Source organism: Emys orbicularis, chromosome 10, assembly GCF_028017835.1.
Source record: "Emys orbicularis isolate rEmyOrb1 chromosome 10, rEmyOrb1.hap1, whole genome shotgun sequence".
Taxonomy (NCBI): domain Eukaryota; kingdom Metazoa; phylum Chordata; order Testudines; family Emydidae; genus Emys; species Emys orbicularis.
The window spans coordinates 66,739,565-66,753,933 of NC_088692.1; the positions used below are offsets into that span (position 1 = coordinate 66,739,565).

Here is a 14,369-nt window from a genome sequence, read left to right on the forward strand (position 1 = left end):
ACATGTCCCATCATGCTCAAGGACAATTCAGCTGTCATGTCCACCAGGCCAGCCCCCAGGCAACAAGAGGGAAAGGACGTATGACCATAGGCTCTAACTTTCATAGGTAGAGCCCAGGAGAAGGATGAGGTTTCCCAGCGTTAAGTGGAAGCCTCTCACATTCCTGCCTCTTAGCTCTTATTTCTGTCTCCCCTTTCTCTGGGCAAAAAACTCCCAGTGTCTCAATTCTTCAAGTAATTGGCTCTCCCATGGGCCCTTCAAGTTTCCCAGCACCCCCTTGGTTCTTTCTAAATAAGTGATAAGCTGCTACCCCTGTTTCCTCCTGTGGAGCTTTTGCTCCTCCCACCCCATCTTCCGGTGCAGGGACGCAGCCTCCACTCAACTAGCACAGCCTAGCCCTACTTCTGGACCTGCTGGCCCAGGGGAAACTTCACCCCAGTGGGAAGGGTTTTACCGTGATGAAGGTCTTTCCATGGGGGTGAAACATCCCCTGGGCAGTCCGCCTGTGGGTCCAGAGCTGGGCTGCTCTGGGTAGGAGGAGGCTAAAGAAGGGGGGGCAGCTAACCACCTCCTGAAGACAGCAATAGGTCACTCCTGGTGCCCCCTCCTGAAAACTCCTGTGGTAAGTGGGGAGCTGAGTCCTGGGGCAAGCTGTGGGATGGGGGATGAGGGAGGCAGCAGGCACCTCTAGAGGAGATGGAAGTAGGAGCAATAAATTGAGGGGGAAGGGCAAACAGGTGGGCAACAGCAGCACTTATAGGGGGTAAGCTCATTCCAGAGGAGCTGATTTCAATGGGAAATAGGTACCCAACCTGTGAATGTGCTTTTGTAAATTCCACCTGGCACCTATCTGCATCTTTGGGCATCTAAATCCCTTTGTAAATTTTACCCTTAATGTGACACTCTCTGGGCCTCAGTTCCCCATTTGTAAAATGGGGCTATGCGGATATATTAATTGTTATAGTGTCCTGGAGCCCCAATCATGGACCAGGATCCCATTGTGCTAGGTGCAGAACAAACGCAGAACAAAAGACTGGTCCTGCCCCTACAGAGCTTGCAATCTAAGTATAAGACAAAAGTCAACCGATGGAGGCAGATTGACTGACGGGGGAATATCAGGCAACAATCAGACAAATATTGGTCAGCATGGTAGGCCGTGGTCTCACTGCACCAGAGGCCTAATGATTGTCCACTTTTTTGTTGGCTTCATGGCAGAGGAGAGTTTTAAGGAGAAATTGACGGAGGATAATGAGCTAGTTTGTGGATGTTTACAGGGAGCTCCACCCAAGTGAGCAACATGGGAGAAAGTGTGAAGGTGATTGTTTTGAAAATTTAACAAGTGGGCGATGGAGGTTGGCATTCTGGGCTGGTTGGAGGCGGGAGTCAGCCTTTTAATACTAAATAAGAGTATTAAAAGGTCTCAGGGTGTTGTGAAGATGAATGCATTAATGTTTGAGAAGTGCTCGGACACTACAGTGATGGGACCCATGTGAGCGCATAAGTGAACAGACAGCTTAGCTTGAGGTATTTGTACATAGCCTGATAGTTGGGTTGCTCTTATCCTGGATCTTGGGCACGTTGCCATCCTTGCTGTGGTAGATAACCAGTACCCATGATGGACTCTGGCTTTGGCAGCTTGTGGGAAGGGACTTAACTACATACTTTTGAAAATGAATTATTGGGCCTGATCTGTATTGGTAGTAACCCCATTGAAATCAATGGAGTCATATTGAGAGGAGAGCAGAATCAGGCCTTTGATTTCCCTTTGCCTGGAATTTAAAGAAAGGCTCCGTTGGCCAGTCTAAGAAATGGAGGAAGGGGAAGGTGGGTTTTCAAGGAAATAAAATTTCAGACAAAATGAGTTTGTTTTTTTTTAAAAACACCTTATGAGATCCCTCATTCCCTGTCCAATATTTTTTACCAGCTGTTACTGGTAGGACGTCTATGTTACATACTTTTATTTGGTAGAAGTGAAAGAGAAAATTCGTGTTGGATAACTGCAGGCTACAAAAAATTCAAACCTAGAAACAAAAACCATTTCACATCAAATGGTTAGTACTTTTAAAATACCTGATGTCCTTCATCTCTGACATTTATAGGAAACTTACAATTTCTATCAGTATTTCTTGTGCTTTCTGCTTAGATGGGAAATACGTGGCATATACAAGAACCTTAGTTTAAACTAATTATGTAAATGCTATATAATATAAATTGCATTTAGAACAAGTCAATAAACCTATATTTAGTACAGCTCACAAAAAAAGTACTATAATAGAAATATAATAAGCCTCTTCGGGTCATGAATACTCATGTTATTTTTTGTTTATATGTGGGTTTTTAAAATTTATTTTGCATACGAAAGCATACGAAAGCTGGTTGAATTATGTGTTGCAAATAACGAGCCAAATATACAGATTCACAGTGCCTGCATTATGCTGCTCTGGCAATGCAAAGCAGCAGTAAGCCAGGCTTACTTGTCCCAATGTGCCAGGTCTATGATGCTTTAATATAGGGTGACCAGATGAGAGATGTGAAATATCGGGAGGGTGCCGGCAGAGCAAAAAAAACCCCCAAGAGCCGGCGGCGGAGGAAAAAAAAAAAAAAGGAAGAAAAGCTGCCGGAGCACAGGAAAAATTGGTGGGGGCAGCTCCACGCCCCGCCCTGCCCCCCCCCCCCCAGCTCACCTCTGCTCCGCCTCCACCTCCCCTGAGCTGGCTGCCGCATCCTGCTTCTCCCCCCTCCTCCAGCGCTTGCGCCGCCATACAGCTGATTAGCGCAAGCCTGGGAGGGAGAGGTGAGGAGGAGGAATGCGGCGTGCTTGGGGAAGAGGCGGGGCCAGAGCGGGGATTTGGGGAGGGATCCAATGGGGCAGTAAGGGGGCGGGGCAAGGGGGGAATTTGGGGAGGGATCCAATGGGGGAGGGAGGAGGCGGAGTTGGGGCGGGGGGGGCGCGAGCCCCCTCTGCCTGTGCGCCGGAGCGCAAAATATTGGGACAATTCGCATCTTGACCGAACATCGGTCGGGATGCGGGACAAACAAGTAAATATCGGGACAGTCCCGATAAAATCTGGTCACCCTACTTTAATACCAAAGGGGTAGCACAATGCAGCCAGACAGTGAATCTGGCCCAATATTTGGTGCCAATACAGCCATTTTTTCTGTGTGTGCAAATTGTTCACAATTTGATCAATGTCCAGTTACTTTTGCATGCCTGGACTCATGGTCTGAGTATCATGTGTATGGCTATAAAGGGGATTCTGAGTCCTTTAGGTGTGTAATTCAAGTCGAAGTCCAGCCCTTTTAGATAGTTGGGCCATGTTTGGAGGGGTGGGGGTTTGACCTAACTTAAAAAAATATTAAAAGCCAAATACCACTTATCTAACGCATGTGAGTCATCTAATTGATTTGAAATCAGTAGAGGCATATGTGTGAATAAGGTTACCAATATCAATGCCATTAGTGGTCCAAGATACCATGCAAAGCTTTTATTCTCTTCATGTGTCCTCTCTGTTTCCTACAATGTTCCGTCTATTTGTACTAATCTAGGCAATTACCAATTGGAAGAATAAAATGGGAAAGGAGGTAGTAATAAATAAAGTGATCACCTTTTAGAAATAATTATTTATAGGTGCCACACAGTAGTATCTGAGGCCAGGTCTACACTACCGCGGTAGTTCGACGGCTGGCAATCGAAGTTCCGGGTTCGATTTATCGCGTCTGGTCTGGACGCAATAAATCGATCCCGGAAGCGCTCGCCGTTGACTGCGGTACTCCAGCTCGGCGAGAGGAGTACCGCGGAGTCGACGGGGAGCCTGCCTGCCGCGTGTGGACCGCGTCTGAACCGCGGTAAGTTCGAACTAAGGTATGTCAACTTCAGCTACGTTATTCACGTAGCTGAAGTTGCGTACCTTAGTTCGAATTTGGGGGTTAGTGTAGACCAGGCCTGAGATGACTGCCACTTTTCCTTAAGCTTAGAGAAGATACCTATGGTAACTGCGGTTAGAGCAGGCAAATGTTGAGTTTTAATGGTTAATACTCTAGCCAGCAGAGATTATGGGTAGAACTAAAGTGAGAATAAAGAGGAAAATGGAAAATAAGATTAAGGAAAAACACAAGAAAGAAAAGGCAAGAGAAGAGACAAAGAAAATGTATCACATGGGGAAACAGAATTCCTGTCAATCTCTGCTTCCAGATATAACAATCCAGGCACTGAGCCAGATTCCCTTGAGCCATTCAGATAGTAATATTAAAGCCAAATCTTTGGATTTATAGTGTCATAATCCTGACTATAACACCACTTGATAACATAGTTTCAGCTAGTAATGTTTATGAAGTTAAAAAGTTGAATATGGAGAAAAGATGTTACTTGGAAATCTGGAAGAAGAGAAAAGTTTATAGATTCCTCTTGTTGTTTGTAACCTAGAACACTAGAGGACAGCACTAAAATATTCCATAAGTGTTTATTATTGATTACAAGGTTCATAATGCATATAGTAAATGCAGGTTTTGTTGTTAAAGAATAACACACGACACATTGATCTCACTGTGTAAAGTGTAAGGTAGAATGAAATGTTTTGAACACGGTAAGGCAAATAACATTTTTCTCTCCAGTTTTATACAGTGCATGCTTTGAAAAGGCCTTCAAGATGCTTTTATACATTGTACAATACATCATAAGTTCCATACATTCTGTCTGACAAAGTTGCAGCAAAGATTTTTGATAAGAAATTTATATCTGATTAAATTAAGGCAAAATAAAAGTTACTGTATTCCATTAATAACGAATGTGATTGCTGAAAATCTGCTGTAATTTTTATATAAAATATCACTTCATTTTTAAAAACTTCACAAGCTCTTCTATTCTGTTTCCTAGGGACTCTAGAACGGCATGAAACAGATGAAATGGCAAAAGCAATTCTTACTTCCTGTGAAGATTCAGAGTGTTTAGTGACTGATTCTATACTTCCAGTCTCTCAAGATACACAAAAGCATAAAAATGCAGGATACAAATCCTCCAGCTCTTACAAACTTGGCACACTGTCCCACAATCTTACCCACATAGAAAAATCTTCAGATAAGGTAAGAGTGATTGAGTAGAATATTACTTGGTAGAAACTGATAGTGGTCCAAATGACTTTACCATCTCTCTCTGTGGGAGAGAACCCAAGAAGGGACCAGGAAACTCAAGATTTGTTGTGGAGTTTCCTTCATATTGTTCTAGTGAAGGGTATGGGGGGAGGAGGTGGTGGCATTCACCCCAAGTCACAGAACAGAAGGGGGTGAGACCCACTTTCACCCATGAGGAAAACCCACAGAGGGCAAGGGCATTTGCATGGAAGCCCAGTGCCTCTACACTACTATCCAAATCCCCTTCACATCATGATAGGATGACTCTCACTATAGTTCTGCTCCCATAGATTCCTATTGTCATTTGTTCCAAAACACCCCTTCAAGGGTGTTTTGATGTTAAACAGAGATTCTATGCATATCTTTTCCCAGTACCATCTGCCCATCACAATGAGAGTGTATTCACTGCATTCTTGACATACAGTATCCTAAATACAAGGCCTCTGTGTGGTGCGTGTTCATGGTCATAACTTTTTAAATAAAACAATGGGCTTTGGGAATTCCATTCTTGACTGTAGAACAGAGCAGGTCATAACTGCTACTCCTCACCAATGAATGTAGACCGAAAATGTGTTCCTCAATAGTGGTCAGGAAGAGGAACACACAATATATGGAAAATAGACAGCCAAATGGTTTCTACTTCTGCTGAACTTACTGTCTTTACTACTTTCAGTGCCTGAAAACCTTTTGTCTCCATAACTGGGAAGTTCTGTCTGAGAACAGACAGCAGAATCAGGGCCTATCTCATTAACTTTTTGGACTTTTTATTTAATATACTTATAAATTTAAATGTACAGTTCAGTTTAGACTGGTGCCTGGTAAACTCATTGTATTTATCTTTGACCTTTGACTGACCTCAGTCTGATGTCTAAAGTTCCTTTTAGTGCCATTTGCTGAAAAGTCTTATTAGAGCATAATCCTGCTGAGCATCTTGCAGGGCAGATGGTGCACTAGTAGGCTATAGACACAGAATCTGATTCTCACTATTGCATTATCAGAAAGAATGGCTTTTTCCTACATTATTTTTAGAATAATCAAAACAGAAACAAGTAGTAGTAGAGTTAACCGTGAAGCTTGATTTTTTTCTAATGCATTTTAACTTTAAAACTTAGTAATTTTAACAGAGTGGTCAGAAGAAAAACTACTGTCCCTTGGATAAAAGATCGTGATTTTAAGCTGATTATGAAATGGGTATCTTAACTAGCACATTGTGGCTGATTGCAATATATGATAATTTGATAGCTTTATTATTCAGAGCTGGTGGAGATGAAATAGTACAGTAGTTATATAAACATGTCTCTTAAGCAATCACTTATCAGTTCTGTAGTGTTCCATTTTTTCACACTTTATTTTTGACGGTCAGCAATTAATTGCATTTCTGTTGTCCACCTGTAAATCTATTATTGAAAAGGAAATTATTGATGGTTTCTCCAAGTCTGCCAAAAAAGCTTGATTTGTATTGTTTGTTCCTGATGTGTATTAAATGTAGATATTGTGGCTTGGATTTTCCCTCTGAGATTCACAAATGGAAGGGACTCCCCACCCATGAAAACCCTTCTCACAGAACAAACAGAAGGGTGTTTTGTCACTTCTGCAGCACTTCCACCCTTCCTCCAGACAGCACAGAGGATGGTCTGCATATCTGGTTTGGGAAGTGCTGGAGACTGCCTGGGGCTGGGTATGGGGTGGGTACACTAGAGGGCAGACATGACTAAGGAGATCCCCTGGCAATGCAGCTCCAGAAAACCACTGAAAGCCACAGGGGGCCAGAGAGGGTGCAGAGGCACAGGATCTCTTATTGCTGACCCTCATGGGAAAAGAAATCCAATAGATTTGGGGCAGGGCCAATGTCTTTTTCTGTGTTGGGGAAGACCATGCCCAAACAATGGGGTGATGCAGAGGATCTCCGTGAGGACGCTATCAGAATGTTTCCTCACAGAGAGCCTCCTCTTTTGGGTTATACTTTGGGAGATGATGATCTGGCCCCCTATCTTTAAAATAATTAATTACTTGTTATAAAATATCCCTGTAATGGTACTTTTTTTTTAATGTAGGAGTCTTTAATTCTTCATAGAGTTCACACTTGTCACATCAATTCATAACAATGTTTTGAAATAATCTTATATTGCAGTCTACAAATAAACGTTAGGGGTGAAATCCTGATCCCATTGAAGTCAGTGGAGCAAGGACTTCTCCCCACATTTCTGGCTGATTAACAACCTCAGATCTCAGATTAACATGAAAACCTCACAACACTAATATCTGAATGACAATGTGATTTTTAACAGGTCTGGGTGTGGTCATGATTTCTTAAATTGCCTGTTTGACAAACTATTCATGAGAGATCTAGTGGCAATGCCAAGTTTTTAATAATACATCGATTTTTACCAGCAAATAGTGAATAGGACATGTTCTGTTTTCAACTTTTTCTAAAATATATTTAGTTATCAGTATTGCAGTTTACATTTTGCCTCCATCTTTTCGTATAAAAATGTGTGAAATATGCTCCAGTTCAAAAGATGGGTAAGAAGAATCATGAAAAGTGGAAAAGCAGGAATCCAATCCTGTTTGCCTTATTCTTGCAAGTTAGTCCCAGTTTCACACAATGAGACTATTCACATGAGGAAGGCAAGCGGGATTTGGCCCTGGTTTTGTGTTTTAAAGACTATAGTATGTTCTGTTATTACTATATGATAAAAAATATCTGGAAGTTAATGAATGCACATTTACCCCATGCTAGGAAGAAATGAAAAAACTCCTCATATCACAATGCGACTTCAAAGGCTTTCTTGTATCAAAACATTTGTCATCATGTAAATCACAGATACAAAAGAAGAATGCTTTGATTTCATGGTGCTTTGGCCATTTTAAATTCTTTTATTGTACTGCACGTGCCAGTGGGAGTACCAATAACAGAAGGGTGTGACAAATGCAGTTAACACAAAATCCATATTAATGTTGTCAAATTCCCTTGATGTATTTAAACAGATTTTAATTATTTTCAACGTGAAAAGGCCTGAAATATATAGCTTAATAGTTCTTCAAAGAAAGCTTTAGTTAATGTGTGAATGTAAAACCTCTAATAAAAATGAAACTTTTATATTGGCCTTAGTCATTGACATAGGGTATTCATCAAGTCAGCAATTTGTGTGGCAAAGTGCCATTTGAATAGTGTATTGTTAGAATACTTATGGTCCACTTGACAAGGGCTCTTGCTGTAAATAGTGCAATTTGACTCCAGCTGTTAAAGAGTGGCTTTGACAGCAGCCAAATAGAATGGAGATGCTTTACTGCACCGCAGAAAAATCAATATTGGGCTCTTGTTCATAGTAACCTGCTTTTTTCTTTTCTGCAGATTTATACAAGACTATCTAGAGTTTATAGCTGGAAGTTTAAATATTATTTTAAAAGTGGCTTTGTTTTAGTTTCAGATTAAAACTGGCAATAAAAGATACAAGTGTAGAGTTTTAGTATACAATAGGGTAGTGTTTCTAACACTGGTACATATTTAATCACTATTATAATTCCATATTATTTGGTTTCTCCTGCTTATATAAATGGATATTAGGATGCAGATGCATAGGTTACTTAACTATTCTTTCTATAAAATGATCCTTCATTTCTACTTATATTTTGCTATCTACTACCCCCAGGATTCTTCTTGTCAATTCTCCTATCGTACCTTTTAATATAGATTTCTTTGTTGTGGTGCCCATGGCAACACCATAGATGTTGACAATATGTAGTGCCATTGCAGTTTTTCCTAAAGCAGACTCCTGCTGGTGCTGAACAGTTTTCTAGTGGTATTCAGTGACACAAGGTTGCTATGATACCTGACTGGTAGCAATAGGTATTGAATCTCTAGTCTTAATTACAGTAGACTCTCCACACAAGACCTCCTCATTTATTGTGTTTTTGAACTTTCGTTATGCTTTTAAATACACTTATTATTTAAAATGTGCAACTGTGTGAAAAGCTTGAAAAAAATTAAAAATGCTTCATATGGTCATATAAATATTTCATTGTTTCATAAGAATGTGATGTTCCTAAGAAAGGTTCTCTTGGTGTTTCAGGAACCATTACTGTTAGAATCTCAACTGCAGTTTAATTAATGTGATAATGCAACTGTCTTGACAATTTACTGGTCTTTTCACTTATTTAAGAAGCTGTGATTAGAACGTCTCATAGACAAGTTAGCTTTGAAAAGTTTGAAAAATAAACCAAATTAATCCTTGGTGTAATTGTAGTCATTGGTTCATTGAATTACACCAGGGATGAACTGACCCATTTTTGGTAATTTAAGATTAACTTGTGCATTTCTATGGATATAATAGTGACACAAAGATGCAGAGAGAAATGTACTTCTAGAGACGCGCGTGTGCACGTGCGCACGCACACATATATAAACATTTTGAACATGTTTAGTGCTTTATATATTTCACTTAACAAAGATTTCTGAAAAAATGTTGATCTTCCATTGCTGACAAGGCATGCAATGTTGAATAAGCATTACAAAAAGTCCAGTGAAAATACTTAAATATCCTTTACGAACATAATTTTACTTAGTGACCATTAGAGTTTATTCTGGGTCTATACTATTATTGTAATAATCACAATTAGAGGTGTTAAGTAACAACCGTTGTACCTTTTGGGAAAGAAGCCTTTAGATGCTATAAATTGACATAATAAATACTGTTTGTTCCTGAGGAGACTTTTCTTTAATAAATTTCTGTATTAATTTGTGTATGCTGCCTTAAAGATCTACAACACTATAATTTATGTTCCTAGATAAAAATCTCCTGCAATGGAGAAGTATTTTCACTAGGGGAGCCAAAGTTTGCTTTTCTTATATTTGTGCAAAATTAAAAAGGGACAGGTATTCCACAGACTATAGAATTAATGTGTAATCATAGCAACAGAATTGTTATCACCTGCAGTTGCTTTTATTGTGACTACACTTATACTGTGACTGCACACACAAAAACAGTTCAGAATATAGAAGAATATTAGATAATTATTTGTTACAGTACATAAACAGTTTCGTGATAACATTCTGAACTGGTAGCTAGAAATAACATTGTTAGTTAAAGGTTACTGATGAGTACCAGTTAAACTTACTATTTTTCATTAGGATAGTAAACACCAAGGTACATTTCAAACAGCAAGAAACACGAATGGCAAGAAAAAACATGTTGAGCTAGCTGGAAACTCCTGTTATTTAATTTCTACCTCTTATATTTGGAGAATGGCAGTGTGATGGGGTGTACCTGATCTTTGCAGCTCCTTAGAGGAGGCCTTGCAGTCCTACTACATTAGGGGTGGGAAAACTTTTTGGCCTGAGGGCCACATCGAGGAGTAGAAATTGTATGGCGGGCCATGAATGCTCACAAAATTGAGGTTGGGGTGCGGGAAGGGGTGCGTGTTCTGGCTGGGGGTGTAGGCTCTGGGGTGCGGCTGGGAATGAGAGGTTTGGGGTGTAGGAGGATGCTCCGTGCTGGGATCGAAGGGTTTGGAGAGCGGGAGAGGGATCAGGGCTGGGGCAGGGGGTTGGGACTTGGGGAGAGGCTCAGGGGTGCAGGCTCCAAGCGGCACTTACCTCAAGCGGCTACTGGAAGCATTGGCATGTCCCTTCTCCAACTCCTAAGAGTGGAATGGCCCCATGACCCTTGGAGCGGGGCCATGCCGTGGCTTCCGGGAGCCACATGATGCGGCCCCAGACCCGGCACCCCGGCGGGAGCTCGCAGGCTGGCTTAAAAGGGCTCGCGGGCCATAGTTTGCCCACCCCTGTACTACACACTGTCCCAGGAAGAGGCAGTGTAGGAGGAAGGGAACAGTGAAGGTGGGTTCTCCAGGCCTACCTAGAGAGGCTTCACTGGAGCAGGTATCTTGGGAATCACAGAGACCTGCTCCTCCAAGTATTAATACAATGTAAATGACAACAGTACAAGCAAGGCACTGGAGAATAAGACCCTAGATATTTACTTAGCCAAGTTAGAGACCACTTATGTATTTCTCCAATATTTCTCTTTGATATTATATTGAAGAGAGTTATTTAAAATACAGATGTTCCTTGTGTTTTTTCTTGTCCGGGCATCTAACTTGATCCTGGTTTGAAGCATTAAGAATGTTGTGGTGGAACTTTTTTTTTAATTTCATGGAAATAATTCTGATGTTGTTGATAGCCCCTGTGGAATATTTTAGACCAAAAGATAGTACTAGTGCGTGCAATCAGCTGTATTTTTCCATTGAATGTGCTGTGTGGGAACAATCTTTATGGCAAATCTTTCAGTTACCAACTTGACCTGTCTGCAGGTTTTGTTAGAAACAATAGCTATCAATATCGTTTTCTTTGTTATGAGCCTTGTATCTTGATTGTCGAGAATGGAGTGGTGTTCTCTGATTGACAGAGGTGGATGCACTCTTTGGCCCAATGGATTATATTCCACCTTCTTGATGGTTGACAAAAATGAAAGCCTTAGTAACTTTGGGCTCCTGGTCCTTTAAATACTTTCCCTGGTTCATGTTCAGTTAGCCCAGGAAAAACATATAAATGCATTTAGATGTTTAACAAATTCTTGAGCCCCATTGTTCCTTGTATCTATTCAAAACAAAAGAATTTTGGCTTTAGCAGAAGTAAGCCAGCCATATATATATGACATTAAGTATTGCCTTGAGGATCTTGCAGGATGTTTTCTCCTGAAATTCCACCCCAGAACCCAGGTTTGGAAAGGCCCCTTACTTTGTACACTTACACCTCCTATTATAAGCGAACGCTACTGACTTGCTATCAGGTGCCTGCTGTGAGCTACTTAACTGAAACTCTCTCTGTATCTGAAAAGAAAAATAGTGCTAAACAGGTTTGTATGTCCAAATTAGTGTGCTTGTGCACTAAAATGTGACAAAGCCAAGGGAGAATTGTGGGGTCCCATGTTCTTTGTGTCTCAATGATTTCCATATCAGATTTGTTCAAATTGAAAATAAATAGATGTCTCTTCTAACTACTGGCACTGCAAATTTACCCTGGGCTTTGACAGTCTGACCTGGTTCTTTCCCAGAGTTTTTGTGGGATAAATTAAACCTTCAGCTACCTCTGTGCAGCCCCATTGTGTTCACATTATGCCCTCATTGACATCTTTACAACTCCTTTAGTCGTCAGTGGAATTACACAGGTGTCAGTGAGGGCATAATATGAAGATGTTGGAGTTGCACATATGTAGCTGTGGACCTAGTTAGTAACTTGGTAGGGTAAAGTCACATTTTCAGGATCTGATCCTGTAGTCCTTATGTATGCAAAATTTCCATTGTCTCAGTGGAAATTATATTTACAGGACTGGGTCCTTAAAATTTCCAATTGATTATGTGAAATATGTACTTGGAGCACCCAGGACATCATGTGTTATCCCATTGGAGCCCAGGAATCAGCCATATCGAGTTGACTCTCACAATTTCAGTTCCTGTGAATCCTTTTCTAAGCACTATACACTGTTCCAGTACCGTCAGCCTTCTTCTAAACCCACCTTGGCAGCATCTCCAGTAGTTCAACATTATTGTCCTAAATATTTTAATCATAAACTGACCAATCGCATATTACATCCATATCAAACTAACAGTGTTGTGGTTCACCAAATTTTTCCCTCTTTGGTAGATCACTGTGACAGTAGGTTTGTCCAATTGATGCGTCAAGGCACACGTGAGACATTCCATCACATTCCTGCCATACCTACCTAAGTGATGTGTAAGGTGTTTGTTTGAAAATCCAGCTAGTATTTAATTTGACTGTCATCCATCTCTGGGCACTGTACAGAATCTGTAGAAACATATTCTAATTGGAGCATTGACCTCAGTAGTGAAGGTAGGGTTGCCATACTGAGAGAAATAAATAGCATATTAAATCTTAAGCACATTACATTAAATATCAACCAATACATTTTCAATCCCAAGATATGATTGAAAACATCCCAAACGCTTCCATATTTTCTAGTCATGTGAGGTCCAAAGCTTTGCCGTGATATGGAAGCCAGTGTCCTATTTCCAAATGGACCCTCAGTCTATTTGGGTACAACTCTAAACTCTGGCACAGTCTCCTCCAAGTACAAGTTCCTTTGTTCTCTAGGTCAAGGGGACTCTGTCCCCAATTAGAAGGAGATAAGCTTGATCAGTTTGTACAGATAAGTAGTGTCTTGTCTATTTTCATGTGTATATACATTTCTTCTTTATACACCATGGAGAAAGGAAAATTCAACCCTGTTCCATGCTGATGAAACACTAGAACATTTATGTTTAAAAGTCTGAAGGGCGATCTATACATTAATTTGTACTAATTCTCCATTTGGAAGTGATCAAAAATTATGACCGTGAAAGCCATATGGAATAATGATGGACCTTAACAGTATTTTGATTGCTGGAAATTGCTTCCCCTTTACCACGAACACCCCTTATCACTAGCTGTGGCCCAGTTCTCTAGCAAAACTCAGTGGGGCTCTAACTTCACCCCAGAACATTGTGAACCTAGCCTAGTACACCCTCAGTGCTCCATCAAAAGCCATGGATGTAAAATGCAGAAGTGAGTCTAGTTATTCTAAAATGTATGCCGGGGGGCTGGAAGAGAGCAGGTACCAAAAACAAGAAAAACATCCCCCCCCCACCCCCACACACACACTTGAAAGTATGGTGTAACTAAATATGCCAACTTCTACTGAATCATACACCTACTCCTTGGTAACAAAAAGTTACACCAAAGTAGACTTTCTCTTATCAACATGTAATTTTACCAGCTAATATATCAACAGTGAATTTGGCCTTCATTCTCCATAGGGAGAGAGTATCTGTGGCAGTGGGCATTGTGGGTGATGACAAACTTACTGGTTAGTACTAGTGGATAAACTGGAATTTCCCAGTTTTCTTGGGCATGACCCAAGTTGGGAGAAGCACAAATTTGACTTGGGTAACATGTCAAAGGGGGCATTTCCCCATGCTGGTCTACTTCTGTCTGCAAATCAGTTATTGTTTTTATTAAATTTCATACCAGTTCAGTGCTTCCAGTGTACTAAAATATATGAAGAACTTCAGAAGTCGAGTATAACATAAAGCTATATGATTACAAAATCTCATCATCCAGTGAAGATTTATGCACCTGCTCAATTTTACATACTCTGAAAAGTCCCATTGACATCACTTGGACTATTGTGTAAAGTTAAGCAGTTGGATAAGTCTTTGCAGGATTGGGGCCTGCATAGTAGGTT

The 14,369-nt window shown here is 40.7% G+C and overlaps 1 protein-coding gene across 1 annotated transcript in view; it reads left to right on the plus strand.

Moving 5' to 3' along the window:
- The window catches only part of WDR72 (WD repeat domain 72), a 179,077-nt gene that overhangs the window by 47,783 nt on the left and 116,925 nt on the right, over positions 1–14,369 (plus strand). Inside the window, exon 13 of the mRNA XM_065412337.1 lies at positions 4,874–5,079. Within this exon, the coding sequence (XP_065268409.1) occupies positions 4,874–5,079 (206 nt within the window). The remainder of the gene's footprint in view (positions 1–4,873; positions 5,080–14,369) is intronic.